At 41.5% G+C, this 27,577-nt stretch overlaps 1 protein-coding gene across 1 annotated transcript in view; it reads right to left on the reverse strand.

Moving 5' to 3' along the window:
• Positions 1-25,559, reverse strand: part of AGK (acylglycerol kinase) — a 38,421-nt gene extending 12,862 nt beyond the window's left edge. The window contains exons 1-10 of the mRNA XM_075117034.1: positions 25,316-25,559; positions 16,039-16,078; positions 11,916-11,995; positions 10,575-10,650; positions 9,117-9,209; positions 8,125-8,157; positions 6,036-6,130; positions 3,864-3,933; positions 3,017-3,096; positions 849-906 (exon numbers count right to left, since the gene is read on the reverse strand). Of these exons, the coding sequence (XP_074973135.1) occupies positions 849-906; positions 3,017-3,096; positions 3,864-3,933; positions 6,036-6,130; positions 8,125-8,157; positions 9,117-9,209; positions 10,575-10,650; positions 11,916-11,995; positions 16,039-16,078; positions 25,316-25,425 (735 nt within the window). The 5' untranslated portion in view covers positions 25,426-25,559. The remainder of the gene's footprint in view (positions 1-848; positions 907-3,016; positions 3,097-3,863; positions 3,934-6,035; positions 6,131-8,124; positions 8,158-9,116; positions 9,210-10,574; positions 10,651-11,915; positions 11,996-16,038; positions 16,079-25,315) is intronic.
• Between the last annotated feature and the right edge of the window lie 2,018 nt (positions 25,560-27,577).

Here is a 27,577-nt window from a genome sequence, read left to right on the forward strand (position 1 = left end):
TAACTGAGGCTAAAGACTCAAGAAAAGTGAGAAAGGGGCTGGAGGGAAGTGAAGAACATATTTCTACCTAGAATGCCAGCACACAGAATCATCATCTCAAATTTCCTGGGGATGAGGGGAACAAAAAAATCTTTCATGGATGCATTACAATTTAACTCCCCCTTACAGGAGCTTCCTAAAAAGGGAAGCGTTGGCACTATCACAGACAGCATGGCTGGACTGCACAATCTGATCCGCCATACCAGCTCTTGGGTATTTCCACAGCCTTTCATGGGGCTCCTTGTGTTCAGAGAACAGGAAAAGCACATGAACAAAAATGCCTCACCTTTCATGCAGGTTAAATTTTAATCTTTCCAGGATCAATTTTAAGCAACAGAAAAGTTTACGGTGAAATATAAGCTATTAATCTTCCATGTTCATTTTACTACACATGGAAGCCTGATTATTAACGTGCATGACCAGTCTAATTATATCCACTTCTGCCAGATGAATAAATCAGAATGAAATGTTATCATAAGAAAGTCTGTTGAGAAAAGGTGTCAGAGCACTTTAATGGTTATCTTCAGCACCACTACTGCTCTCCAGATTCCAAGGTGGTTACTGGCTCCCCCTGGTGATACGGAGGCTCTGTTGCTGCAGAAAATAATTTTTTTAAGTATTCCTCCTCCCCTTCATCTCCTCAGAAGTTAAGTCTATCAATTGATTGGGATTTTAACAAGTCGAGTTTCACTCCCATTTTATATTGTTACCAGAACCCTTCACAAAAACTTGCACATAAATTTTACAAAGCACAGTCAGCCTTTTCATTTCCCAACTACAAAAACGCTTTCCTTGCAATTACTCTTTACCTTAAATGTACTGAAAATGTGAGCTGCTTTGGTTTTCAGAGGTCCAAGGTACCAGTACCTGAAAAAAGAACACAGATAGAACTTCTAAGATATCCTGGGGTTGATACTGGGAAGGGGAGAAATCTTGCGTGAAGTCAGAGCACACAGGCTTGTTTGCCACATAAGTTAGTGCTCCCCTACAACCTTTAGCATTGTGATACTCTGTGATACTCTCAGGTAGTTTCTCCACATCACCAGCAGCTTATCAGCAACATCCCTTTCCTGAGTTACAGATCACCAAAATGCAGCATACAATCTTCACTATAGGCAGTGTCACATCTCAGTAGCAGAATTTTACCTGGCTATGTGACACAACTGGGAATGATTTAAAGATCTGTGGTCTAACAGCTGGTGGGATGCATAACCACAATATGCAATAAAGAATGAGGCTGGAGGAAACAAACAAAAAATCAACACTTCAGTTACAAAAGAACAGTGCCAGCAAACATCAACTTGCCCTAAAGGATTCTCAGATCAAAATCAATGTTTTACAAAATAAAAATCCTGCCAGCCATGAAGTATTGTATCGAATCTAAAGATGTGATTATATTTAGACAGGCTTGGCACACATTTTGATCACACTCTTCCACCAAAGGTGAATAAAGCACATTAAACACCATCAGCTCAAGATTACTCAGATTTAAGTGTATCATTAACAACTAAGGCATGCAACTGTCACACCACTCCCATCAAGTTGTGAAATCGTTTGTAAACAATCAAACCTCAAAAACATAAGCCAGCACCATGTCCTTACCAGAACAGTGCTCAGCAAAGGGATAGCCAGACAGATTTCTGGAACTGGGGCTTACAGCTTGACTCCTTTCATAGTAGGTGCCTTCATTTAAGTACAAGATCAGTTGTACTGGAATACACCAAACGTTCATTTAGCCCAATAACCCGCCTCTGACAGGGACCAAAAGCAGATGCTTAGGGAGAAGTATAAAAACAGAACAAGTACACATGATCCTTGTCCCAAGCACACTCCAAGCACTCATTCATTTGTGGCTGAAATGCCTTCCAAGCTGGGCACATTTTCTGTGCATTCCAAAACATTTATGAGAAAGAATGAGGTTTGAAAATGGTCACACTGCCCCAAGTACAAAAGGTGCTGTCATGCCTCCAGCACTGAGTCCAAAAGACTCTTATGAAAGGGAACCTCTGCAGGAGAAGATGAGAAGGCTGACACTAGGCAAAAAACAGGGCACACACACAGGAAGCCTAGTGAGAGGGCAGAGGGGAGAGAAGCGCACTACCTTAATCTTGGGGCTGCCATCAGAGGAGAGCCGACAGCACAGCCAAGTCAGCACCTACACGAGCTACCAAACATGTCCCTTGCTTCCCAGGGACAAACACCCTGACCATTTACTGCATCTCTCCCATTCCACATCACGTCTCAATCCTAGTCAAATATCTGCCAGTCAAGACTCCAGAGGTCTGCTACCTCTTGTTTCCTGACAAAGATAGCTCATTCCCAAAACACATGATATTTCCTTATAGCTGTGCAGCAGAGACACGTGCTGCAACTCCTCCCTAACAGTCTGAGAAGTGAACTGCTTTGGCCCTTCTCCTTCACCAGATAATGCTAGTCATTTGATACACAGACAGTGGCATATTAAATGCCCATTTGGAGAAAGCCCAACAATTATTAGTTTAGCATTCAGAGAACAGTCATCAGGCAGCACGGTCCATGCCATTTCTGGCAGGAACTGAAGGGCATTTCTACCGCATCTGATGTCCCTTGCTGGAATTGAGTTACAGAGCCTGCATGCATCTTTTCATTGGCAACCAATGAAAAACAATGGCCAATTACTTTACTTAGACTTTACTCAAGGGAGAGCTTTTCCCACTGATACAATCTGAATAAAGTTCCAGAAGCGGGCACCAGAAGGCAAGCAGAAAGTAAATACTTAAAAGAACAGGTCAGCACCAAAGCAGTGTTTATTTCAAATGACATAGAGGCTGAAATGTCTTACGCTCCCATGTGTGTAATGCGAGACCTACCTAGAGTGGGTACCTCTGCGTGTCAAATGTCTATACTCAAAAAAGGACTTCTTTACAAGAGGAGAGTATGTCTTTTTAGGCAAGACATGCTAAAAAAGGTACAATTTCAAAAAACAGTATTTTCTTACTTGCTAACTTTAACTCCTGCATCTCTGTAAGACCCCCATCTTAAACCAGTCACTGCGAACACAGGCTGTTCCTTTTCTCCCTGTAAAGAAAAATGAACATTGCAAAATCACTTTCTCTTACCTTGTTTCCAACTTCGTTTTTTTGCAGCTAGAGAAATATAATTTCTATATAAAATCTGATTCCTGATTAATCCCAAAAGTGAAACTTCACAAGAGGTATGATAAATAGCTAACAGCAATAAAGTTAAGCAGAACTTAAGTATTATACATTCCATCTGCTCCCAGACAGGAATGTAAGAGGTGAAGTTTTGAAGAGGTTGATTGAATTTGACCGCACACCCAGCAACAGCCATTTCATTTTGTGGATATTGTCAGCCAAAAGCAAGGAGCTCTGCTCAGTGACACTAAGTTCTCACTGCAGAGATGTCCACTCTACAGCATAAATGTGAAATAATACCAAAAACCATATGGGGCATAGTTTTGACATTTTTCAGTTTGTAAAAGAAAGCTATTAACTCCACAGTACATATGAATGCATTACATCAGCTCTGACAGCTATTGTTATCTCCTACCATTTCTACAGAAATATCAGTGTTAGTAAGTTTTGTACTCATCAATATCTCTGAGACTCAAGAAAAGATATTCAAGCATTCTAGTGTTTTCTCCAGTTTAGACTATCTGATGTCATAGCTCACAGTGGAGAAATAACTGCCACCAGAAATGCTGATATCGTAAACCAAAATTCATGACAGCATTACACAGAGGAAAAGCAGTCCATGTAAACAGAACAACATAAAAATAGAAAAGTTTTAGGAACATCGGGTGCCAAATATGCAGATGCTTTTACCTTGATCTGCAAGACATCAAGTGGAACTGTCTCTCCCTTCAAAATGGCCAATGTAGCATTAGTAATATGTCTGCAAAACAAACAGGAAAGAAGGAAAACAAACAGCAAGAAAGGATAAAAGCAAGACTTAGAATTACACTTTTTCTTTTTCAGCAAAATGAGTCTAGGTGGGACTTTTTTGCAGCAAACACAACAACCCCAGGGAAAGAACTCTGAAAAAATGGTGCAATTCCTTGAAATCAGAAAGCAAACTGGCTGGCTGCAACACATGACACAGCCTGCATTCTAATCAACAGCAAAAGGGATGAAAAGCAAAAGGAAGTTCTCAGCCTAAGCTTTTCAGAGATTTCTCCTGCTTCAAACTAATCTGGCAGATCACACGACACCTCTGTTACTTGCTGTTTCAAGTACTCAACACACTAAGGACCTAAATCGTGGTTTTATTTTATAGATGGCAAGCATAACAACCTGGAAGAGAAGGGCATGGTCATGCGACTGGTCTCAATTCATGTGTCTAGGATTGCCTTAGTATGTTACTTTGTTTTGAAGTTTTTAATCAACATAGATCTACCTGTCAGCAGTGCTCACATGATTTTCATCTCCATTAAGCTGTGGACAGTAGCTAAGGCACTTTCTCATCTCGAGTCATAAAGCATGGCACTAAAGATTTTGTAACCAAAGTGTTTAGGTTCATAAAGAAGTCTCTATGTTCAGATGTTAAAGTATGTATTTCATTAAAATCCCTTCTTTGTTTTCAAAGTTAGGTAAAATTTAAATTCCACATTGTGCACATTTCCAGTGTCTCAGCTGGACAGGGAAAAAAAAAACCCAAACCAAATGCAGTTTTCAGATCCAGCCCAATATTCATGTGAATCAGCAGAAGTAGTTGCCCTTGGTTTCATCAGGCTTAGAATACAGAGACAGAGATGGAAGCTGTTCTTCCCTCAGCCCTTCTTTTCTCCTAACTCTTACCTTTCTCTAAGACCTATACAATTCCCACTCTCCAAAGGTAAGATCTAATAGTGCTGAAGGAACCAAAGCTCGAATATTTCTTTTTAAAGTATCACTTCTGCACTTCTTAAGTCAGGTTCTGTTACTGGTGTGGGTTGTTAAGCAGCCTATTGACCAAATTCCTTTCAACTTCACCAATATGCTGCAGTCTCACCTGCACAGTTCATTACCTTGGGACAAGAAGATCATTCATTTCAAACAGCTTCTTTAGAAACCAAACATAAATTATTATTTTAATCTTAGCTGCTGATTACAGCCTTGTCCATCTTGCTGAGCTTCAAAGCACTCTGGTAGTTTTAATGAAGGATGTTATGCCAGTTGGCTCGTGGGTTTTATGCATGATGGATACCAGCAAGGGTTCCGCAAAGAAGAATGTTAACGAGTTACTGGGAGAACCAGAGTGAACAGATTTCAGAAGCAAGGAGAAATATATTCATTAGTATGGGAGGAGAGGAAGGAAAAAAAATGAAAAGCAATGAAGTGTGGGGAAAACTTAGTTGACTAGCCTTTTTACTTTAGGAGCGGATGAAACAAACTCAAAACAAACTGAAATGAAGGCAACAGATACTGCCAGACTGGACCATATCCAGGATGCTGACAGAGAAGATTCAGGTTATTGGAGAGTTGCCAGCATCAGTCCCATCACAGGGATGGGTGAGAAACCCTGCAGAAGTCAGTAATGGGATCCAACCTTTCCTATAAAGATATTCTTCTATGCCTTGCTTTGCAGGTGCTAACCAGGTTATATGTGGACTGGTTTCTAGAATCCTTGAACTGGAGAAGGGGTGGCAAAAGGGCTTTTTTCATTTTGTCATATCCTTGCTATATCCTTGTCTTATCCTTTCTGACTTTTCCTAAGAGGCTTGATCCTTTTAATCCCTTTTTTTTTTTCTTAATGAAAACTCTGAGCATCACACAATCACAGAGAAATTAGCCACAGCAAATTATCTCATGTTCTAACAATACATACATTTCCTCCTTTTAATTTTAGACAGTTTTTGGAAGTCATTAACTCAGGCAAGTCTAGGGAATGATCAGGCTCTGCCCAAAGACTACCAACTTCTATATAACATAGAGAAGAAAGAAAAGTATCAAGCTACCAAGAAACACTGCTCCTTGAAAACAAATAAAAAAGCCCCCTTTCAGAAACTTAATACTTACTGGACTTGGTTCGTGCTCTCAGGATAGAGCGTGTGGCTCAGAGTGCAGGTCTTCCCAAGAGGTATGAATCCTATAGGAATCTTACTGAAGACAGCCTGGACACATGAGGAGAGTAAATTAACATTTGCATCAGCTGAACGAAGTTTCCTGTGTGGAGATCACAGCTGTGTCTGATATCACCCCTTTGGCACTAAGCAGCCAGGCACTTCCTTAAATGAGGCAGTAATACATAATGACTCAGAACATGGCATCCGAATCTGTGAACCCACCACTGCCAACTGGGTACAAAGGAGCTCTCTGTAATCATTAAGAGCATTGTTACATGCAGGTTGGCAGCCATGACCTAACTAATGCATGGATTCTGTCAGCAATCTGCCATCTTTCTTAATACTGACAGTGGCATCACAAGCTCCGAATCTCATTTACGACTGCAGAAATCCCCCCTCTGATAGAGTAACCTGCATGGCAAAGAGGTTTTCTCGGTTAAGGAAAGGAAGTTAATTGATTCCGCTGGCATCCAAATCATGAAGCAGCAGAAGGTCTAATTTTTGGAAATCATTGACCATGTTATTTTTCTGTACCACAGTTCAGCAAAAGGGCTTGTTGAAGGAGCAAGTTATTACGCTATACCTCATAATAAACTGTGCTTCTTGAAGCGTGTCAGCAAATCAATGTAAACTACCATATATCACAATGTACCATCTCCCTCCTGGGCACTGCTACTAGCAGCGCCATGATACTGCAAATCCACACCAACTAAAGAATACCCCTCTCACTTCATGCCCACCTGCCCTCCTCTGCTATCTCCCTGCCACCTCCAAGTCTTAATGCATCTCAAACACCCTTCCCTCATTTTCTTCAGATTTGTTTTACTGTGTGCAGACAACAGGCTATTTGCAGCGCAGCTCATGCAGTCATGCTCTGCTCCCGTGGCTGCTAGGAACAGTGTTTCTGGAATACCTTGCACAGGCTCTTCTCATCCAGGCAAGTGGTATGACATACCCGAGTAAAAAGGGAAGCAGAACACAGAGTGAGGGGACTGAACTGCAGATCTCTACTCCTAGGACAGAGTGATATGAAGGACAAGAAGGATTCCCTGGCCAAAGACATAAAGCGACACAGTGGCAATACTAGCAATGCAGTATTCCACCCAAAATAGTGCCAGATGCAGAATTTTCTATGCTACTGCTTGTCAACTCAAGCTACATCAAGATAGTAAGTCAACAAATAGAGGAGAAAAACTAGCCAGTAAAGCCTCTGAAACTGTTCTTCCAGTATCTTTAGATTATAGAGGTCTTGGGGTCAACTATAATAATATTAAATTTAAAAAACTGAGGTATCAAAATTTATACAGCCAGTGCCCCTTTAAAAATACTGGCTTGGTTGCAGAGTTTCTCTTGTCACATTCAGACAAAGCAACTGCCTAAACAGATACAATTCTAGCTGCCAAGGATATCATCACAATCTTGTCTGGATCATTTAATTGAGCTTTTGCCAGCTCCCGCCAGAAGGTTTTGGGAACAATGATTCCCTCCTTTCTTCAATAACACTGTCCTCCCTCTTTAAAAAGAAAAACCTCTCTCATTTCCATTCAGAGTGATCCACCTTGAGAGGTTAAAATTTGCTTTCTGCAGCCATCTGCATAGCTAGGTATTCAACGCTTGAAAAAATTGCAAAAGCAATCATAAAGCAATAGGAGCATGGCCATAACTGAGTTCGGTTTCAAGCCTGTACAAACAGAAGAAAAACATGTACTTTTGCCCGATGCTTCTGCCAAACAAAGCAGCATACACAGCTGGTCCATGGGTCTTTGAAAGTTGTGCATTTGGCTTCTCCACAATCCCTGCTCTGACACTGGAAACTTCCCAGAGCCGTGGCTTGGGAGCCATTGTGCTCCCTGAGAAGGGGAAGGAAAAACAACGGGCAGAATTGCTGGACACTAGCATGGCTGACGTATTACACAGCAAGCTGGCTCCAGATTAGTCAGCAACATATCTGTAGAAGACAGCTGAGGCCAAGAGATCACAGTGGATGCACAAGACACTTTCTCAATGAAATAAACAAAATTTAAGAAATGACACTTCCTCACCTCATCTGCTCTGCGGAGAAGTCCAGTTACGACCTGAAAAACATCGAAAACACTCAGCTCTGAGAATTTTTTCAGTTACAGTAGAAAGCTGTGAAATTCATACCCACATTTACTCTTTGGAAAAGATTTAAGGAGCAGCTACTCTTTTTTGGAAGGTGCTACAGTTGCTTACATGGGAAAGGAGGCATGTTCAGTGTGCAAACATGGTGGAAGTAGCAGGGTTACGAGTGCACATGAGTGTATGTTGGCACCACAACCAATGTCAGTGTAAATGTTTTAACATTGAATAATGCTCTCCGTGATGCTAAAATAGCGCTGGTCAATGTGCAACTAACAATAATCAATTCTAAGGACAGAAGAAACTTGCAGATGTATTCTGACCACTTTCTCTTAAGGTCATTGCATTTCATTTAGCCATTGCCTTATGAAGCCAGTAGCTAGCATTCCAGGAAATGCTTTAATGAGATACAGCCTTCCTTGAAAAATAGAGTATCCCCCAGTTCTGCTGGTAGTTTGCTCCTGTCATTAATCATCTTGGCAACAGGCATTTATTAAATATATACCATGCTTTGTTATCACTCCCACATAAGTTTTAAATTATTTGATTCCTGCTTAGCAAAACATGCATTCCTCTTGGGGAGCACAGATAGGAATGAACTTTTAAAATTAAACCGTTACAGCTACCATTACACAGAAAGAAAAAGTTAGAATTGTGTTGCCCCAAATAATTTTCTCATTCTAGAATAAAATTGTGGAAGATAGTTGTGTCACACTCTTTCTGCCCCCACTCCCATCATCACTTTTAGACTAGTAACAACTTGCAGACTTTTCTTATCCCCAGAAGGTTATAACATTGACTGAAAACACAGTCACTAAAATGAACAAATCTCTGGTAATAGCTGTTAAGATGTTTCTACATTACACAGACTCAATCTTCTCACCCTCAGCCTGACTATGATTCTCAACAAACCAGGACAAAGCTCCTGCCGTACCTCTTGTACTGTGCCATCTCCTCCAGCAATAATGATCAGATCTGTGTTTTCCATCAATTCCAGCAGCTTTTTTGCTTGTCCCTCATAATCAGTCTGAAGAAACAGAAATCCAAACATGAGAACTCAAGTGATTATTTCTAGGATTTCTCTTCTACAGAAAAAGAAGAATCATCTATCCATTTGCTTAATACTTATTCTCATATAGGCACACGGTAGTGTGTATTGCTGACATTCTCTGAAATTTCTTCAACTTATTAAACAAGTCTGCTGCCCAATACAATGATGTGCAAGCAAACACACACACGCACAAAGGCTAAATGAAATGTCAGAGTAAATCTTATTCAATAGATCTAGAATATTGCAGCAATAATCATACTTCCAGGTAGTTTTACACTGAAATGAAACCAGAAGCAAACCACACTCTTGCAGAAAAAGTCCCAACATCCTGAAGCAGCCAAAGCGCTCAAGTGCATCTCCTGAAACACAGAGCCAGCTATGTAAAAGTCTACTGCCTGACAGGAAGCTGTTGACAACAGGTTTAGCACTAAAGAGCACGCTGACTTTCTAACCCATCAAACCCATTTTTTTGAAAAATGCATGTCTTTTACAGGGACATCTCAGCCTCAGTTACTGGCCCAGCCCTGTTTTGCCACCTTTCGGGTCTGAAGCTACAAAGCATCAGTTTTAGACCTTGCAAAATAATTTTTTTCTCTTAGGGTGGGACTATGTATTTTCAACAATCAGAGGGGGAGGCATTAATAAAAGCAGCATTTTAACACTAAGCCATGTGAAAAAGATTCCAAGAAAGAGAGATACATTATTAGAGTACTTCACTGCTAGGACACAGTGACTATTAAACAATCCACATATCACAGCCTCAAAAAGCTGCAAAAAGATCAGAATCCCTTCATGTTTACTTTTTCTTCTCTTTCCAAAGAAAAGCTTGCTGCTAATTCACACCATTTAGAGCTCAGTGTTCTGCTTTTGTAATGGGAATGTTGAATTATCTGGGGATACACTGAGATATTTTCAGTGTAAAAATAAAAGGTTATTTTTAATTAATCTGAACAGTTCCGCTGCTCGTCAAAGTCCCTCACTTCTGAATTCTACAAGTTCAGGCAGAATTGACAATTTCAACAGTGATGGGCATGCACCAGTAGCCAGCACTCAAATGTTTAGTGGGTTTTCTCTCAAACATGAATTATAGAAGGGCTGCTTTAGACAGACGGATAAGCACATGTACTGTTTTAGCTGAAAATTAAAAACTCAGTACACAATTTGTAAATTAACTGTGAATTAAAAAGATTAAGTACCAGCTTAATATCTCAGTATTTATTTCCTCTCACAAGAAGTCTACAGGACAGCTGAGAATTTCAAATGCATCAGAATTGAATTTCAATTCTTCAAGAGGACAAAGCAGAGCAGACAATGTATCTATATTAACAGAATAGTCTTTACCTTAACCACAGTTACATCCAAGCCAGACAAGTGCAAAATTGGAGCTGCATTCTTTTCAAAAAGGTTCCTGGCTTTGCTAGAAAAAAAAAAAAAAGAGTAAAAACTATTTCATTAGTCTGGTGGCTAAAAAAAATAAAAATGAAACAAATGAATAACAAGAAGAAATCTACTTAAAAAGAGAGCATACAATCTACACAATCAGTCACTCAACCTGCCAGTCAGGCAAGATGAGATTTCATTTGGTTCAAATGTATTACATTTCTAGACTCATATCTCAGATGTCAGGTTTTTGTTGCAGTTTTAATAAATGCAGAAGGGGTTATCTAGCTTTCTCCAAAAATAATTAGGAAAAAAATAATAAAAAAAAAACAAAATCCAAACAAGATCTCCAGAAAGAAACTTTATGACTTACAGAGCAGCAGGCTTTAAGACCACAAAGAAAGCCCATTTAGGCTTTCAGAAACATTTTTAAAAAAATATTTACAGTTACATATTATTAAATTAGTTTAGAAGCAAAATTTTATCTGACTTTCTTGGGTTATAGGGCTCATGCATTTTCTGCCTGTAACTGCATAATAAAATAATTATGCCATTAACTATAAATTGCTTACAGCAAGTAGAAACATGAGGCTAGAAGTCAGAGACTTAATTTATTAACCCTTTGCATTTTCTAGTCATAGGTGCTTTGAACAAAAGCACATAAGTCCAAGCACTTCCATGTCAGATATGTAATTCTTTCATATTTTTTACTGACAACTCCCCGTCCCTCCCCAAGATGCAACTGATTAGCAGAAACAGACACACATCATACCCAAGATAACTGTTTTTCTGTTAATGAGTATGCAAAAAATAGGAGCCGACCTCTTCCAGGAGTCTTGCTCTGAGCCCATATTTAGCCTCTCAGTTTGTGGGCACATCCCTTTCAAGGACAGGTTCCCACAGAAGTAAGATCACTGCTGGCTAACTTCAAGTCTTGAAGCAATCAAGGTCATCTCTTACTTCTACAGCTTTTAAGGACAGAAATGCATCACATACAAAGTGTGGAAGGAATACAAAGGAATTCCACATACGAAGGAATGACAAAGGCCGAAACACAGGATAAAAGAAAAATTTAAAATATAAATATGTTTAGAAATCATTCTTTCAACTCAAGAATCTAGTTCTATTTCTCATCCCTATATTTTTGGTGAAATGAAGTTTGGCATAGTTACATAGCACCAGCTTGGCATCAGAGGGAGGCAAAAATGAGCTCAAAAATCTGGCTGGCTTTTAGAATGGATGGCAGAGCAAAAATGCAGAAAGAGTGCCTCACATATGAGTGTAGGAAAGGGGCAATTTTACCCTTTGCAAGCTGCTGGGTTGAGGAACACTGTTGCTTTCTTCAGTGGCATACTGGAAGGGATCAGCTGGTTGCCAAAAGCCTAAGTGAGATAAAAAGAAGAGAGTTCAGTTTATCTTTTAAGCACAGTGGTATAACAGCTCAAAATAATGCATCTCTACAAATGTCAATGGGCTTTCAAGCCTCATGACATTCAAATGACTTCCATCCTCAGGCATTGTACAGGTGTACTATTCAAAGACCTGCAATCTTAGCAACAGCCCACACCACTATCACAAGTACTTTTTAAGCTCATTTTTACAATTCCACCACCATTTAGTTTTTCTCAACCTCTGGTTTTCTGCCATGGGCAGAGATCCAGGGAACTATCCTTGACTCCAAGGTTACTTGATTTTCCTTCCTTATGTAATTCTCATACACCTGACTGCCACCTTCTTTCTGCAGCTTTTTCTACTTCTGTCCTTCATTTCTTGTATCTCTTCTGCTCATTTTTCTGTTTTCTATGCTTAAGTTTTTGAAGATATGAAAGATAATCACCAGAGAATTTGCCCTGACCTATAAGCAAGCTGACTGTTTCTCAGACTTTTTTCTTCCTAATGTCTCCCTATAAAAGTCACTGAATTCCTCTTCAATTTTTGATCCAATTCTGAATAGGTGCCTTGATTTTAAATACTTCAAGAGTTACTCCATACAGCCTTTTGTACCTTTTAGCCATTTGTACCTACTTCCATAGCTTTTCATAGAATCATAGAATCATTAAGGTTGGAAAAGACCCTTAAGATCACCGAGTCCAACTGCACAGGAGAGGCAAGAAAAGGCAAAGCTTCCATGCATGTTACTTCCTACTCCACAAACCTCTTTTAGCTCACCTAAAGGCATCCTCACTACCACACCAAATCAAACTGACTTTGAGTACAAGGAAGGCATGGAATTCAGCAGTGCCATCCAGAAGCCCCAGAAGTAAAGTAGGAACAAAAGACTACTGCACTGAACACAAGACATAGTCAACTGTTCCTGGCGTTTTTTTCCCCGTCATCCTGAAAGTTAATCCCCCTAGCAGGAATTTTTATACTGAAAAAGGTGGACACTGTACATGATGCACAGTAGATTTTAGTGAACGTTAGATATTCAAGTTTATAATTAATTCCAATTGCCAACTTTGCTCAGGAAACCTCAATTAAAAGAAGTCTGCAGCTGCCTATGCTGCTTCAAACATTCAAATTTCTTCAAGAAAGGAAAAGGATAAGATATGTTGCTGAGAGTAAAGGAATCTTCAAATAAAGGGAAAGGGATTAATAGCTCTTAAGCTTTACTCAAAAATCAGCTGAAAAACAGACCAACTTATTTTATTGCAATTGTTGGGCAGAAATTGTGAAATATAGGGGACCTCTACCATGTTACAGCTTTTAGAAACAACTAATTATTTGCTTGGGGGCACAATGTGATGTATTTGCTTGCACTAAACAACCTAACAAGGTTCATAAAGAATTTATGAGTAATGACATAATCACTTCCTTATGTAATATACTTAGACATTTATGTTACATAGCGGGGCATTTCTAAAGAAAATGCTGATTTTTAAGACAGGAAATGAAAAAAATAATAATGCAACATTCTAGAAGTCTTCTTTTCCGAGCACAACAGAGGGGAAGAGAACTTAAAGCCAGACATCAAAAAATGGTTATTAAATATATTATATATGAAGGTATCATTTAGGAATATCAATGCCTTTTTCACTTCCTTGTCAAATGCACACTTCCAGGTATTGCATTTCTGGACCTTAAGATGACAATCCCTACTTTGCAAATATGAAAAACCCTTTATACCAAGGCTTTATAATGCTTTATGAATACTAACAAAGAAACTACGTTACTTTACAGAAAACTATCCCTGCTTCACAGGGCAAATTGTTTGCCAGCTAAACAGGGCCTCTAACACATGTCCAGAGTTCAGTAACATCAAGGTCAATCAGCAAGACCACATTTGCAAAGGAAGTCCACAGTCAGCTGACAGTGACTCATTCCAGAAAAGGAGGTGTAAAAGGTTTACAATATGATAAATGGGTTCTTTATTATAGAATCCTTATATGATCATTTGCCATCCAAAGGCTGTCATCATAAACTGATATTTAAATTCAGACATGCATGTTGAAGTCTCTGCATGAAATATTGCTGTAGCGGATACTTAGGCAGGAAAGTGGGCACCTCAGCAATTTGGTATTGTAACAGGCTTAAAAACATAAAAATCTGATGTAAAAAGAATAGGGAAACCTCCTACTTCACTCAGACTGAACTTTTCCTTGGATGAGTCTGCCTCTATTTTTCCAGTACTCATACAGCTCTATAAATGCAAGTAGCATTTTTCAAACAATTATAGATCGTTGCCATTCTGAAGAACGTATCAGACATTTAATGCCTTACTGCTGTATTGCTGTGTGTTTTCAAGCAGTACTTGGCACTGACACATGAGTGAGAACGGAAATTACAGCAAGAATTGATTACTAGGCTTTCTGGTTCACTCCTTTCTAATGCAGGAGTCTTCTGTAGGATGTTTTTCCAGGCTTTAACTACTGAAGTTGTAGGAATCGTTATTGACAGTGCTATTGCACTTTCATTTACAAGAACAAGCCATAATGGAATAGATCCTATCACTTAATAACTGGAATTAAGAAACATGAAAGTCAGAATTTCCGCAACAGAAATCGGTATCTTCTTGTACCAGTCTTTCCTTAGCAATTTCACCTTTTGACAGCATACACAATTAGGTCTTTTAACTTATTCTCATATATCATTTCATCAGTGCTTTCTTTAAAAAACAAATTCATTTGGTGAACATGCTTCAAACACTGAGGTATTAACAGAAAAAACTTCTGTCACTTTGATATTATGCAGTAAAAATGAATATTGAAAACAAAAATCAAGAACAACTGATACTATGAGTTGGAAATGCACTTGATTCTGAAGCTGTAAGTATGATTTCTGAAAACAGTATTTTCAGGAAAAGATTTTTCTTATTCTTTCGTGAGACCTGAGCTCCCTTACATCTATTCTGGCATGAAGTTCCATTGCCCAAATCAAGGTGCTGTGAATATCTTTCCCTCCACAGCAGGCAGGCTAAAATTGGGATTATTCAGGTGCACCACAGAAGCAGGATAATCTCAAGGAAAGTTCTTTAATGAGAAAAATAATTTTCACTATTCTTCTCAGGCCCCAGTACGTAGGAATAATGGGAGCAGTGTCATACCCTGCCAAATCTCTAGTATCTGGCATGGAGAAGCAGGTTTAGAATAAACTTTATCTGTGGGAGGCAGAAAGACTCTTAAAATCCTACACCACACCACCGAGGTCACCAGATTCAGTAAGCAGTACCTGTGCAGTCATGTAACCCACAGGCACCAGCACTTGAAAGTGCACATGAAAGACTGCTTCTTAAGGACAAGATTTCTTTATGGGAAAACTACAGTATGGGAATTTGTTCATTGCTGGTTGCCCATGCAGACCACAAACTACAAAATGCAACAGTCAATACACTCGGGCAGTAACTACCCCCTTTCTCTCTGAATACCAGCTTTCTTGTCATTGATCAGCAAACAGGTTGCCTCCATTAACTTCCCAGCACGTAAGTCTCAAAAACTCTAGGTCAGTCATCACTTAGTATCCTCAGTAAAGGCGCTAAGGCTCAAATAGACAAGGGCAAGGTCTCTCCAGCCAAGCACTAGCATGAAGCAGTTTGCACTGCTTCTGCCCAGCCTACACCCATCATGGAGGATCTGAGATTTCAGCCTCCTGTCTTATCAACAAATTGCCTTCCCACCAGAACTTTAGAGACACAGAGTAATTACACCTGCAGAAATGGAGGTCTGAGTAGGTACAGGCGTAACTAAGATCAACCCCACGATGACACTGCACCATCCATCGCAAAGGCAGTCAGGACACAAAAGCTACAGTACCCCGGCTGTAGGCTGGAGGCCTCGTCCACCCTTTGGCATTTTAGCAAAAGAACACAGATGGCATCATTATAAAGCTTGTCAGGTAGAGAGGGCCCACTGGGAAAATCTCAGGAGCCCTGCACAACCAAGATAAGAGGGAGATTTTAATCTAATTTTATCACTTTAAACAGTATTACCTGGGCTTCTTGGCATGCAGCTCTTCGTAGCAGGTTATCTCTATTAGGTAAGACAGAAAAGAGAGTGGACATTAGGTTGCGTAAGTTTAAAACAATTTGCTTATTTTTAAAATATAGGAACATACCCTTTTTACACACCCTCTGACAGCACTAAAATAAAAAATACAGGTTCTTTAAGACCTACTTAAGACATTTTAAGGATGAAACACACCCATTTAAGCACACATGCATAATTTTTTTTCTGCATGTGCACACACCCCCCCTTTCTATAGTAAAGAACAGCAGAAACGAAAGACCAGGATGCCAAGTGTGCTGAGATTACATACGCTGTGAGACACTGTATAATTTTGATTTATTTTTAAATTGATACATAACTGTACTCCAGATCTAAGGTGTGGATTTTTTCAATGTTAATACTGCCTGTTATTTATACTGAAGGTACTTACCATTCTGGCAGTACAGCAGGGATTTAGAATAGACTTAAGTATAACATCCATGGACTTAAATCTTTGTGCGTTTTAATAGCAAACTCCCTTCTCCATCAGTTTGTAAGCCAAACATCTGTCAATGCAGCACCTACCACTCACCTAGGTCTGAGCATGGCCTAAAACAGTAACTCAGAGAGGTGAAAAACACCCAACTAACCAAAGTAAAATTTAAAATCAAAAAAGAAAATATCAGTAGTAGATATGTCACTGATGGCCATTTCAGAAATAAATCCCAGACGAATCTCTGTGCTTGTCATTGGTGACAGACAGCATTAGCGAGAAGGCAAGCAGGGTAGAGTTGGCAAGCAAACTGGAGACAGAGCTACTGAGTGAGGAACAAAATTCCATTCTTCCTCAAGACCAAAAAATGCCCTATTGGCCCCTGCAGACAAAACAGGGAGTCCTGTTCTGCAGTGCTCAAAGTCTCATCTGTCCTCTAGATACCAGCCATTCTCCCTCCTTGCTAAAACCAAAACACTCCTTCAGTTTCCCCTTGCCAATACCCAGCAAGACAGTATATTATTGTCTCCAAAATATCAAGTACAAAAAAACCTCAGTTATAGTCAGCACACCCAAATGAATACAGCAATTAAATGGACTCAAAGCCAACCATGAAAAACAAGTGGCTAAGAAAGCAGCATGCTCCTGCCACAAAGTGTGGCTTATCAGGCCAAATCCTGCAATGGAAATGGCAAAAGAGAAGGCAAGGCCTTGGTCAGAGCTCTGGGCCCAAACAGGAGTGCAGTCTATTCAATTCCATGAGTTTATGGTATTTACCTGTCACTGGAGCTACAGAGGCTGCTCTTTTTGGCATCACCAAAAGAGGCTGCAGTGCCATAAAAGGAGAAGTAGGGTGACTTCAGGTGAGAGATAAACTTGGATTCTGAGAAAACAGCTCTACAGCAAAAGAGCCACAGATTTATTCCCAGTAATAATAAAAAGACAAAGGAAGAATTCAAGCATGGAAAAAGAAAATATGTGAATAATTCCTCACCAGGATAACAACTGGAATGCCTAAAAAAAATTTCCTCAGAGGCATACTTTTAAACTGGCATGTTTGCTCCTTAAAACCAAAGAAGTAAGTCATCTGTATCAAGCACCTGAAATATTACTTAGTAGAGTGACAGGCTTGTTTTTGATTGCAGTAATATAATGAAAGTACATTACTTAAAATAACTGTCTCTGAAAAGGTTTGTGTTCCAAGCTAAACAACATTGTCACAGCTAATACCAGTTCAATCAAGGCAGCATGACAGGCTAAGTCCACATTGTGCTGCAGACAACACACGAGCCCTCATATAGGGACTTTATTTTTCCCCGTCTGTGGCTGTGCGCAGCCAGAGCAAACACAAAGCTATTGCAATTTCAAGATGTAAAGTTGAAATATTATGGGACGTCAAGAAAACCCCACTATCAAATGATGGCTGCACAGTGATGTATTTGAGACTTGCTGTCCTAACCTTATTAACAAATTCTGGTCAAATCCATGTTATCTGTTTACTTCACATTGATGCTATTTTGTTCAGAAGTCAAGCTGTGTCACATCGTCAGCCAGTATGTTTTCCTGGTGCCCGCGATCTTATGCTGCAGTGTTGTTAATCCTCTTTAAAATGGAGTCCAGCACAACTTTTCAACTGCAAGTAGAAGATACTGTGCTCTCCGTCCCAGCCTGCAAAGACCCTCAAAACAACCATCTAGGATGCAAGCTTGATTCAGCTCAATGGGGTCTTAACCATAAAAATTAGGCTTGACAGTTTAGACGTCAGCTTTTAAGCTTATTTTCTCCTGCATTGAAGCACTTACAAAAACAGAAAAAGTCTACTCTGACATGTATTACTTTAGTGTCAAAGGCAAGGTTTAGGTTCTGAGACCAGGAGAACCATTTCCTGTCCGCTAGTTTACAGGTGATTTGGCTCACCTCTCCAGTAGCACAGCACCCAGAATCCCATGCCACCCCAGCCATACTCAGCAATTCCCACTGATTTAACTAGGACATATATTTTTAAATCACCTGAGTTTGGTTTAAAGGTGTCCCAAGTTTGGCTTAAAAATCCCAGGTAACAGGAAAATTTTTATTTCCGTAAAATGTTACGTATACACTTAACTATCTTCACACTTCAGAAAAAAAAGCACAAGTGCACTCAGAGGGGTGTATTTGTGAGAACCGCAGTCGTCCTCCTGTATCACAGCTCTTGCCTTTACTCATCTCCTATAGCTCACCTAAAGTACCACAAGTGGGTCTGGAAGTCCTCTGCAAGTCATACCAATTAATAAATATAGTTACAAAAATGTTAAAAATAGCAATAAGGTTAACTTCTTAAAATCTTCTGTCTCAGTACGTATTAGATTACCAAAATATGGCTGTGTACCAGCTCCCGGAGACGAAACTTCAGTAATAAGATTTTGTTGATTTTTTGTACTTTGATGACTAATATTACATAGTAACAAAGCTTTTGCAACAACACTCCAACTTGAGCAGGTGGAGGCTGAAGGAAAATGCTGCACTGCCTTAAAGAACACACAGGTATTTCCTCTGACTTGCACCATACCAGCAAACTAAAAATCAATTTTTACTTTACATTTCCCCTAAATGCTTATAGACACAACTCCAGCCTTAAAGCAAAACAGACGTGCCATATTGTATCTGCTGGCCAACCCAGGGCTGCCTTCCCACTGTGAGAATTAAGCATCACACAGCTTACAACTGGGCAACTTGCTTAAGCAGTAAAAAATTGCGAGAGAGGAACAAGCAGGGGCAATGAGGAATGGAAGAAAGAAGATGTCCTAAGCTGAACCCATGGGCAGAACTTGAACTGGTTCAACAAAGATATACCAGTCAATCCTGCAAGGCTGGCAGCCACTGCAGCGCAGACTCTTCAGAGAACAGAGCAGGCTTACGCCAAAGCAAGGAACCAGCGCAGAAGGAAAGGAAGAGCAACTGTCCAGAGCTCACCACGCACCAGCCGTGTCAGGCTGCCAGAACACATTAGGCTGTGAGAGCACAACATCTGTACGACCCACTTGAACAGGGGCTGTTCTGATTTGTCTGCAACATCCCCGGTGCAGAACTGGTGGCCACTGCCCCTGACCTAAGTGCTTTCAGCTAGGATTTACACTCCTACATATAAGCACACAGATCCATGCAATTTAGTACGTATGCTCCTCCAGCTGAGACGGCATCCTCTGCCCAAGTGCCAGCAGAGGCCAGGGCTGAAGGGATGGCCCCCACAATGAAAGGTCGGCCAAGGCAGTGATGAACTCCACAAGGAGAAGACGGCAAACTCAAACCAAAGCAGCTGTTTGAGGCCACAGCTGCAGCAAGTGTAAGCTTTCATCTTAGAGCCAACCAAAGCAACTCCCTTAAAAGTGACCATATTACAAATGTATAAAGAACCTTAGGTGTGAGATTCTGTTTCAAAAAAGGGTTATCAGCATTAAATCCAAGGCTATTAAGTACATCCAAGCAAGAAGCCGCCTAAAAACTCTCCAGTTCAGTGTCTGCATCAAAACACAGAGTTTTGTGAGGAGAAACTTGACCAAAGCTGTGCACACAGGATCGGTCCTCAAGAGCTATAACAGAACTCCTAAAAGAGATTTTATCTCAGCCGAGAGCTTTTTGGCTGCTTCCAATACAGCACAAGCACAGTATCCTCTTTGTTGGATATTGGCATTTACTTCCAGGTTGGCTTTGGAAAGGCATGAAAGACAAATAATAATCTGCATCAGCTTAACCCAAGACTCAGAATTAATACTCAGGTTTTTTGACAAAGTTTTGATGAAATAAAGTCAGCCACTCAGGAAGTATTTGCAGAAAGGTGACAAAGTGAGTTATCAGCTGGCAAACATGCAGAGACTAACACTCAAATTATAGATAACAATAACACTCAGATTACTGGCAAGCAGTCAAAGGCCCAGATGCCTTGCCAGCATTTTCTATAGAGAAAATCAATACTTTAACATATGCAGAGTAAAATGGAGTATCTGAGGAGCCCACTGCCTCAGTACAACATAGAGGGTCCCTGACCTGACAAAGTGATGACCGCTAACCCACTGACACCACTGTCTGGCCAAATCTGACAATCAGTTAAGCTAACGTCCATCATGCCAGAGATTAAATTTCTGCTGATTTGACATAGCTGGTGACTCATAGCACCACCTGGGCACATAAAGAACAGCAGCAGCTCAATTCAGGAGAGATGACCCAGCACATAAAGGTGAGAGCATGTTCCAAACTTGGCGGAAATTTTAAAACGATCATATGGTACCTTTACTTTATCTGTAATTGACCTCATGTGCATATGTTAAATAGAAGTATGTTACTGTGTATAAGCACGTATCTGACAATCTGCATACCCTCTAAGCTTTGATCTAGTACCTCATACCTGTAGGATGATACGCTATAGATTAAAATTATGCTAATAGATAAATTCACACAATCCAGCGAAATTAAAGGGAGACAACCTCACATGTGACAACACCGAGTGCTCTTTTACTTCTCCAATACCACAGGGGTATTTGCTACCCCAAATGCAAGACAACTGATTTTGAAAATGTTCTTTTATGAGAACCAAAGGGATTTTAAGGCTCACTGAAGTTTTTTCAGAATAGGAATAGGGTTTTAGTTAACAGTAGTTCAACCAGACATAATGCCTATCATTTTACACATGAAAAACCTTTACTACCTCCTGATCTATGTATCTTTTGAAGAGGCACCTTCTGTTATATTACGTACTTAGAAGGGCTGAATCACAAATGAGGGATGGGGAATCAGCATAAGGTTTCATCTTTACTCTTCCTGTTCATCCAAAAACCCCTTACTGTTAAATGAGTCAGTATTTGAACAAACACCTCCAAAGACGAAAGGGTAACACACTGATCCAGAAACTAAATGCTGCATGAAGAAGTATCATACAAGACCGGGCTAAGCAGCTCCTTGACCTTTACAGTTATTGTTGTCCATAACCTTTAGACTAACTCAGCAATGAACAATTACACTCCAGTGCCCCTCTTTCCCCTACAGCCTATGGAGCACAAGGGCATCCACATCAGACCCCACAGCACAGTCTGCAGGGTGCAGGAGGGATCACCCGGGTCCATTTGCAGGCAGGGGAGAGGCACAGGGGACAACTCTGGAAAAGGTAACATTCTTCTTGTCCATATTTGTTCACATAGCATCCTCCAAAGTCTTAAGGAAGTACTCCAGACCTCTTCTGTCCCTATGGGCATGTAGAGATTGACTATAAACTGCCATTTATTAGCAGGACAGATTTTTATTTACAATGGCTCCACTTAATGCAGCCATCATAGCCTCTGTATCCAAAAGAAGAATGAACCTTGAGAAGTCAAAAAAGAAAATTATCTTCTTGCAAGAGAAATATTTCAGAAAATCCACAAAGATGCAAAAGCCAAGAAGAGGGATGCAGGATAGGAAGAAGAAAAAAAAAACTTTATTCAGCTGCAAATAAATGAGCAACATCTCAGACAGCTAATTCCAAGAAGTCAGAGGCTAATGAATCTGAACTGATGCTGTGCTAAAGCAAGCCCCTTCATCAGAAACTCCAGCGATGCCAGAAACTGAAGCACAAGACTTCACTAAACCTTTAATCTGTTCTAAAAGGGCAAATATAAGTCTAGTCAAGTACGCCTCATGCATAGTAATTTAGCTCCGGATGCCGATAACGGCAAGTCTGACATCCAACATAGCCCTCATTAACCTCTTCAAGTGTTGCCTGCAGCAGTTTGCAGGTGAGGCGAAAGGCACCTCTCATACTCCCCAGCATAACTGGTACATAAACAAAGAAACTGGGGAGAGAGGACATCCTCTCTCCCCACCAAAAGCCATTACCATGTTCAGAAGCAAAAGAGAATCTGCAGAGAGGGATCCTGGCCTGTTCCTGGCTGTCCAGCATCCACAAAGTATGGCCTTCGCTATGCATAGAGTACAACGAAAGAGCTGCAGAGACCACCTTTGAAGTTTTACGCTCTTGCCATCAGGTTCTTCTGTCACTCCTCATTCTTCTATTCCCCGGCTAAAACAATCCTCCAAAGAGATCAAGAAATGGCTAAATGGTTGTCACTTTTCCCAAACAATATTTAAATCTCTGAAAGCAGTACTTTACAGCTGTGCTTCAGTCTACATCAAAGTCAAACAGAGCTATTTGTCATCATGACCTCCTACCTTGCATTTCCCATACCTGGTAAGAAAATGCTGTATTTTCCCTTATGGATGAAAGGGGAGATTGAAGAATGAGCTGGGTAAACATTTTTTGTCCCCGTTACATCATCTGGGCTAAAGTACCATGCCTACACTTGGTGCAAATAACCTCTGAGCACTGAAATTTAGACACCAAAAGTTCCCTTTTTGTTTGCCTTTCACATTTTCCTCCTTACTCACTACCATATCACCTATGGTACACTTGATGTTCTCCATTACCATAACGTGTTTTCACAGGTACTGCACAGGAAATGAACACAGCTGAAACCAACAGTACATAGGCACATGAATTCCCAGAAACTGCAGACATAAAAAGGAGACTGGCTGCGTCTGAGGCCGCTCCTAGGCCTCCTCAAGTGCCCACTCTCCATATGCACAAGGAGCAGATTTAGTCCTTTTCTTAATGCTCTATTTCACTAGCTCTGTGTAGTACCCAGGCCCGACATGCACTTTGCTGTCATTAGTATCTGTGGCAACAGAAGACCAGTAAGGAGGCCATTTGCGTAAGCAGGGTACCTGGGAAGGTCAGAGACTGTGCTGCCCTGCCAGCCAGCCCCTCATATGAATGCCACTGAGCAATTTCTTCCTCCTTGTTTTGTACATTAAGTTTATTCTTTTGGCCAGGAGGTATCTAGAGTGATAGAACTTCAGATAATTACTCATTTACATTTCGCTATTTTATGTGAATTCAAAGTTCACATCGTCAGAGGGAAAAGTGGAATGTAAGCTCAAGGATCCACTGACGTTACATGAAGGCATAAAAATAAACCCCAACCTCTTCAGCACAAATACTTCTGCTTATAACACAGCGGCATAGAATCACAGAATAGTTTGGGTTGGAAGGGACCTTTAAAGGTCATCTAGTCCAAGTCCCCTGCAATAAGCAGGGATATCTTGGACATCTTCAACTAAATGAGGTTGCTCAGAGCCCCGGCCAACCTGACATTGAATGTTTCCAGGGATGGGGCATCTACCATCTCTCTGGGAGATCTGTTCCAGTACTTCCCCACCCTCACTGTAAAAAATTTCTTCCTTACACCCAGTCTAAATCTACTCTCCTTTAGTTTAAAACCATTACCCCTTGTCCTGTCACAACAGGCCCTGCTAAAAAGTTTGTCCCCATCTTTCCTATAGTCCCCCTTTAAGTACTGAAAGGCCGCAAAACAGTCTCCCCACAGCCTTCTCTTCTCCAGGCTGAACAACCCCAACTCTCTCAGCCTTTCTTTTACATACTACATAGTTCTCTCCTGTCTGTTGGTCTGTGTAGGCATACACATGAAACCATGACCTTGTAACCACCACTTTCAGTTATCCTTCATTTTACCATAGCCTGCCTTACAATTAGCAATTACAAGGGAAAAAGTATGGAGAGAGCGGTTTTTTGCTGCTTGCCCTGCAGTCAACTGAGCCTTAGTGCTTCAGGTAAGAAGTAAGCAACTAAAGCAGATGTACCATTCAGAACAAACACTGATTTAAGGCAGAAGTCCCTAGGCAAAAGGAAATAAAGAAGGGAAGTATAACAAACAACATAAACAGATTTATTTTCCTAAGTTTTCCACCAAAGCTTTGGCAGCACTTTAATGTAACCGGAAAAGAACACTGCTAAAATCATGACTTAAAAAGACATTAAGACAGCAACAGAATAAACAGCAGCACCAAAGTAAAAATTTTCAACAATAATTTGGCTATACTTGCATTTTAGTCAAGTGTATTAACCATAATCTTACGGGACAGGGATTAAAATATAAGCCTACCTATTTAAAAATCATGAAGGAGGATTTTACTTACTACAAGGAACGTTTGCTCCACAGATAAACAGTGGAAGCAACACCCTGCTAGGTGTGACTTATGTTAGCAGCACCGCTGCTGCAGCAGTTGACGGGCTCCTTCCAGCCAGATGGGTGACGAGCAAAGCACATGCACCAGGGAAGCACGGTGCACGGCTGCTGTGCGTCAAAGCAGACACAGGTGCTCACGCGAAAGAAATCTGGCATCTTCCATGAGGTGTGTGGCACCACTAGAAGAAAAAGGAAGCCGGAAAACCCCTAGGGACCAGGACCACGATGCTGCGATGGCCACCTGTGGCACCAATTGCAGGCACAGGGCCTCTGTTTTCACTCATCCTTATGGTACTGGTTAAAAGCAAGAGAAGCGATGGCACGCTCTTGGCTGATGGCGCTTTTTTTAAGTTAGAAGAGAGAAATCTTTATCCCCTCCAGTCGACCCCAGAGTGATTCCAGCCACCCCAACACCACCTCTGGTTAAAACCATCGCCTGAACGAGCCCTGAACTTCAACAAGGCCGACTTGCAAAACGGCACCGAGTCCTCTTAAGCCCAGAGCCGGGGTGGGGGGAGCCCCCACACCCGCCAAGGCGCCGAAGCCCCTCCGAGGGGCGGCCCCCGCGTCCCCAGCCCCGCGGGGACGCCGCCCAGCGGGAAGGCAGACTGGCAGCCCAGGCACCCCCAGCCACCGGGGCAGCGAGGCCCTCGCCCTGCGGGGCCGGTGGCTTGTGAGGGCAGCGGGGCGTCCGGCCCAGCTCCTCCGCCCCCCCGGCCCGCCCCGGCCGGCAGTTACCGGTGCTGCCCGTAGAGCCAGCTCCCGCCCCAGCTCAGCAGGCAGACCCCGAACGTGGTTTTCTTCCAGTGGTTTCTCAGGGTGGTCAGCACTTTCACCGCCCTGGCCATGCCTCCCGCAGCAAACCCACCGCCCCTCAGGGTGGGACGGCGGGAACCGACGCGCTGCCGCCGCCCAGCCCGGCTCGGCTGGAAACGGCTCCCCCGGCACCGGCGTTCCGCGGGGAGGCCGGGCGATGCCCCAGGTTTGGGGGTGTGTGAGGGGCCTCTCCCGGCCCCCGCCGTGCTGGTTTCGGCCAGCCTCCATCCCCACCCCCGGCATCTAGCCTACGGCTGGGGAGATCTCACCCCCATGCGTGTTGCTCTGCCCCCGCCCTGGGACTTATGTGCCCCCAGATGTGATCCTGGCACCGTACCTCAATTTAAAAAATAAGAAAAAAGACCTCTAAGGAAAAGTGTTTTCAAACCCACCCATGTCACAGCCCTCGCAGCCTCGCTGCGTGGTTGTCTTCCAGCCTTAAAGGCAAAGCCCATCCACCCCCAGGAGCAAGGGGAGCAGGAGACTTTCCGCATAGTAAAAGGGCAAAAGTGAAGGGGTGTTTTTTCACATTGGTAGAAATATCCAAGCTGCTTCCCCCAAAAAAAACAACCAGAAAGTGTTTCTGAAGGTTTATCTAGAAGAAAATTTGGCTAGGAAGTACCTAGGGTTTGCTGTTTAAGCCCCACCAATGGGATGACCATGTGCACCAAGAGAAATGTCTCCATCCACACATGGAAAACAGACCATCCTCGCAAGGATGCCATATGGCCATGAACAGCACCAGCATCCTGCCAGAAAAAGGTGGAGACATGGCCAAGAGTCCTGACCTCATGATGGGAGAAGCTTTGGGACAATCTAGTGGTGGTGGCCCCTTCTAGCATTAACTCGGGCCATGGCTTCCCGTGACACCTGAAAGATGGTGAACAGCCTCAGAGATGTCACTGAAGTGCCGAGTGGAGGCATGCGTGGCTAATATTCAAAGAGACCTTATCCAGTGAGAAAGGAAGGTAGATGGCAGGCCATTTAAAATCAACCATTCCCTAAATAAGTGGTGTAAGGAAGCAATGCTACTTTTGTAGACCACTGCCCTCCTCTTGACAGGGACCTGGGCTCACCGACCTGCGACAACAAGCCCACAGTCTGTCAGGTACCAGCAGGTCAGGGTAACGAACATAAGGCTGGACAGAATTTTTTCCTCAGAATGTTTTTCCTCTTGCGAAATGCCACGTTCAGCAAAATCTGTACATTTACAAAAATGTCTAAGTCAATAAAATGGCTTTTCTGTTAAAAGCTTCCCCAAATCCTTCTGCATAATGATGTGTGGATGGGATGTGAGTAGTAACATAAGGGGGCTGCTTAAGGCCAAATTTGGGACTCTGGGTATGCAAAAGCTTGTTCTGCAAAAATCAAGTTGATGCTGAAGATACTCCAGAAGACACTGTGCTGCTAGTGGTAAGGAAAGCAGATTAAACCCTATGGATTAGTTTCTCTACTATGTTTTCAGTTTTCTTTTCCCTTCATTTTGTAGAGTAGAAGATTTGGGATTTATTTTTCTAAGAAAAACATTAAATTATCAGGTCCTGATGAATATTTCAGGCACACCCTCATACAGTAGCCATCACTTCCCACTTAAATATTTTAGGTTCATCTGTCCAGTGCATCTCAGCCTGCTGAGTATGTGCACTTGATGCGCTGCTGAATGTTCCAGTTGGTGTGGAGTGATTAAATGTCCTACTTTTTTTTTTTTTTGGTGTTGTCCTACTTTTTGTGAGGATTCAGGTGGTGTAGCCAACTGCTAACAGCAATGATAGCAACAGATACTAGTACTCTCACCCTGCCTTCCTTAGCTTATGAAAAGATTGTGTGCTGATAAATACTTTTCAAATCATAATTCTCATGAGGTGCCACAAATAATTTACAGGCATCTGAAGCTTCCTATTTCGCAACCAAGTCTACTGAGAACAGTTGTGTTTATTAATGTTGCTTCCAAAACAAGCTTGAATTTTTAAAATAGAGCCTCTTTAGTATGCCAATACACGTTCAGAACAGTCAGAAAAATGCTTAAATGTATGAAAGACCTGAATATCTCTAAGATGGCTGAATGGAAATTTTCCTGAGTTCATATGCATGAAAACACATCAGAGTTAGTATAAATGAGAAATTTTAGCTCCAACAGTAGTTGTCTTTAAACTTCCTTAGCAGAGGGACTTGACGCTGCTCTGA

The sequence above is a fragment of the Phalacrocorax aristotelis genome, chromosome 1 (assembly GCF_949628215.1).
Source record: "Phalacrocorax aristotelis chromosome 1, bGulAri2.1, whole genome shotgun sequence".
In the NCBI taxonomy this organism is placed as follows: Eukaryota; Metazoa; Chordata; class Aves; order Suliformes; family Phalacrocoracidae; genus Phalacrocorax; species Phalacrocorax aristotelis.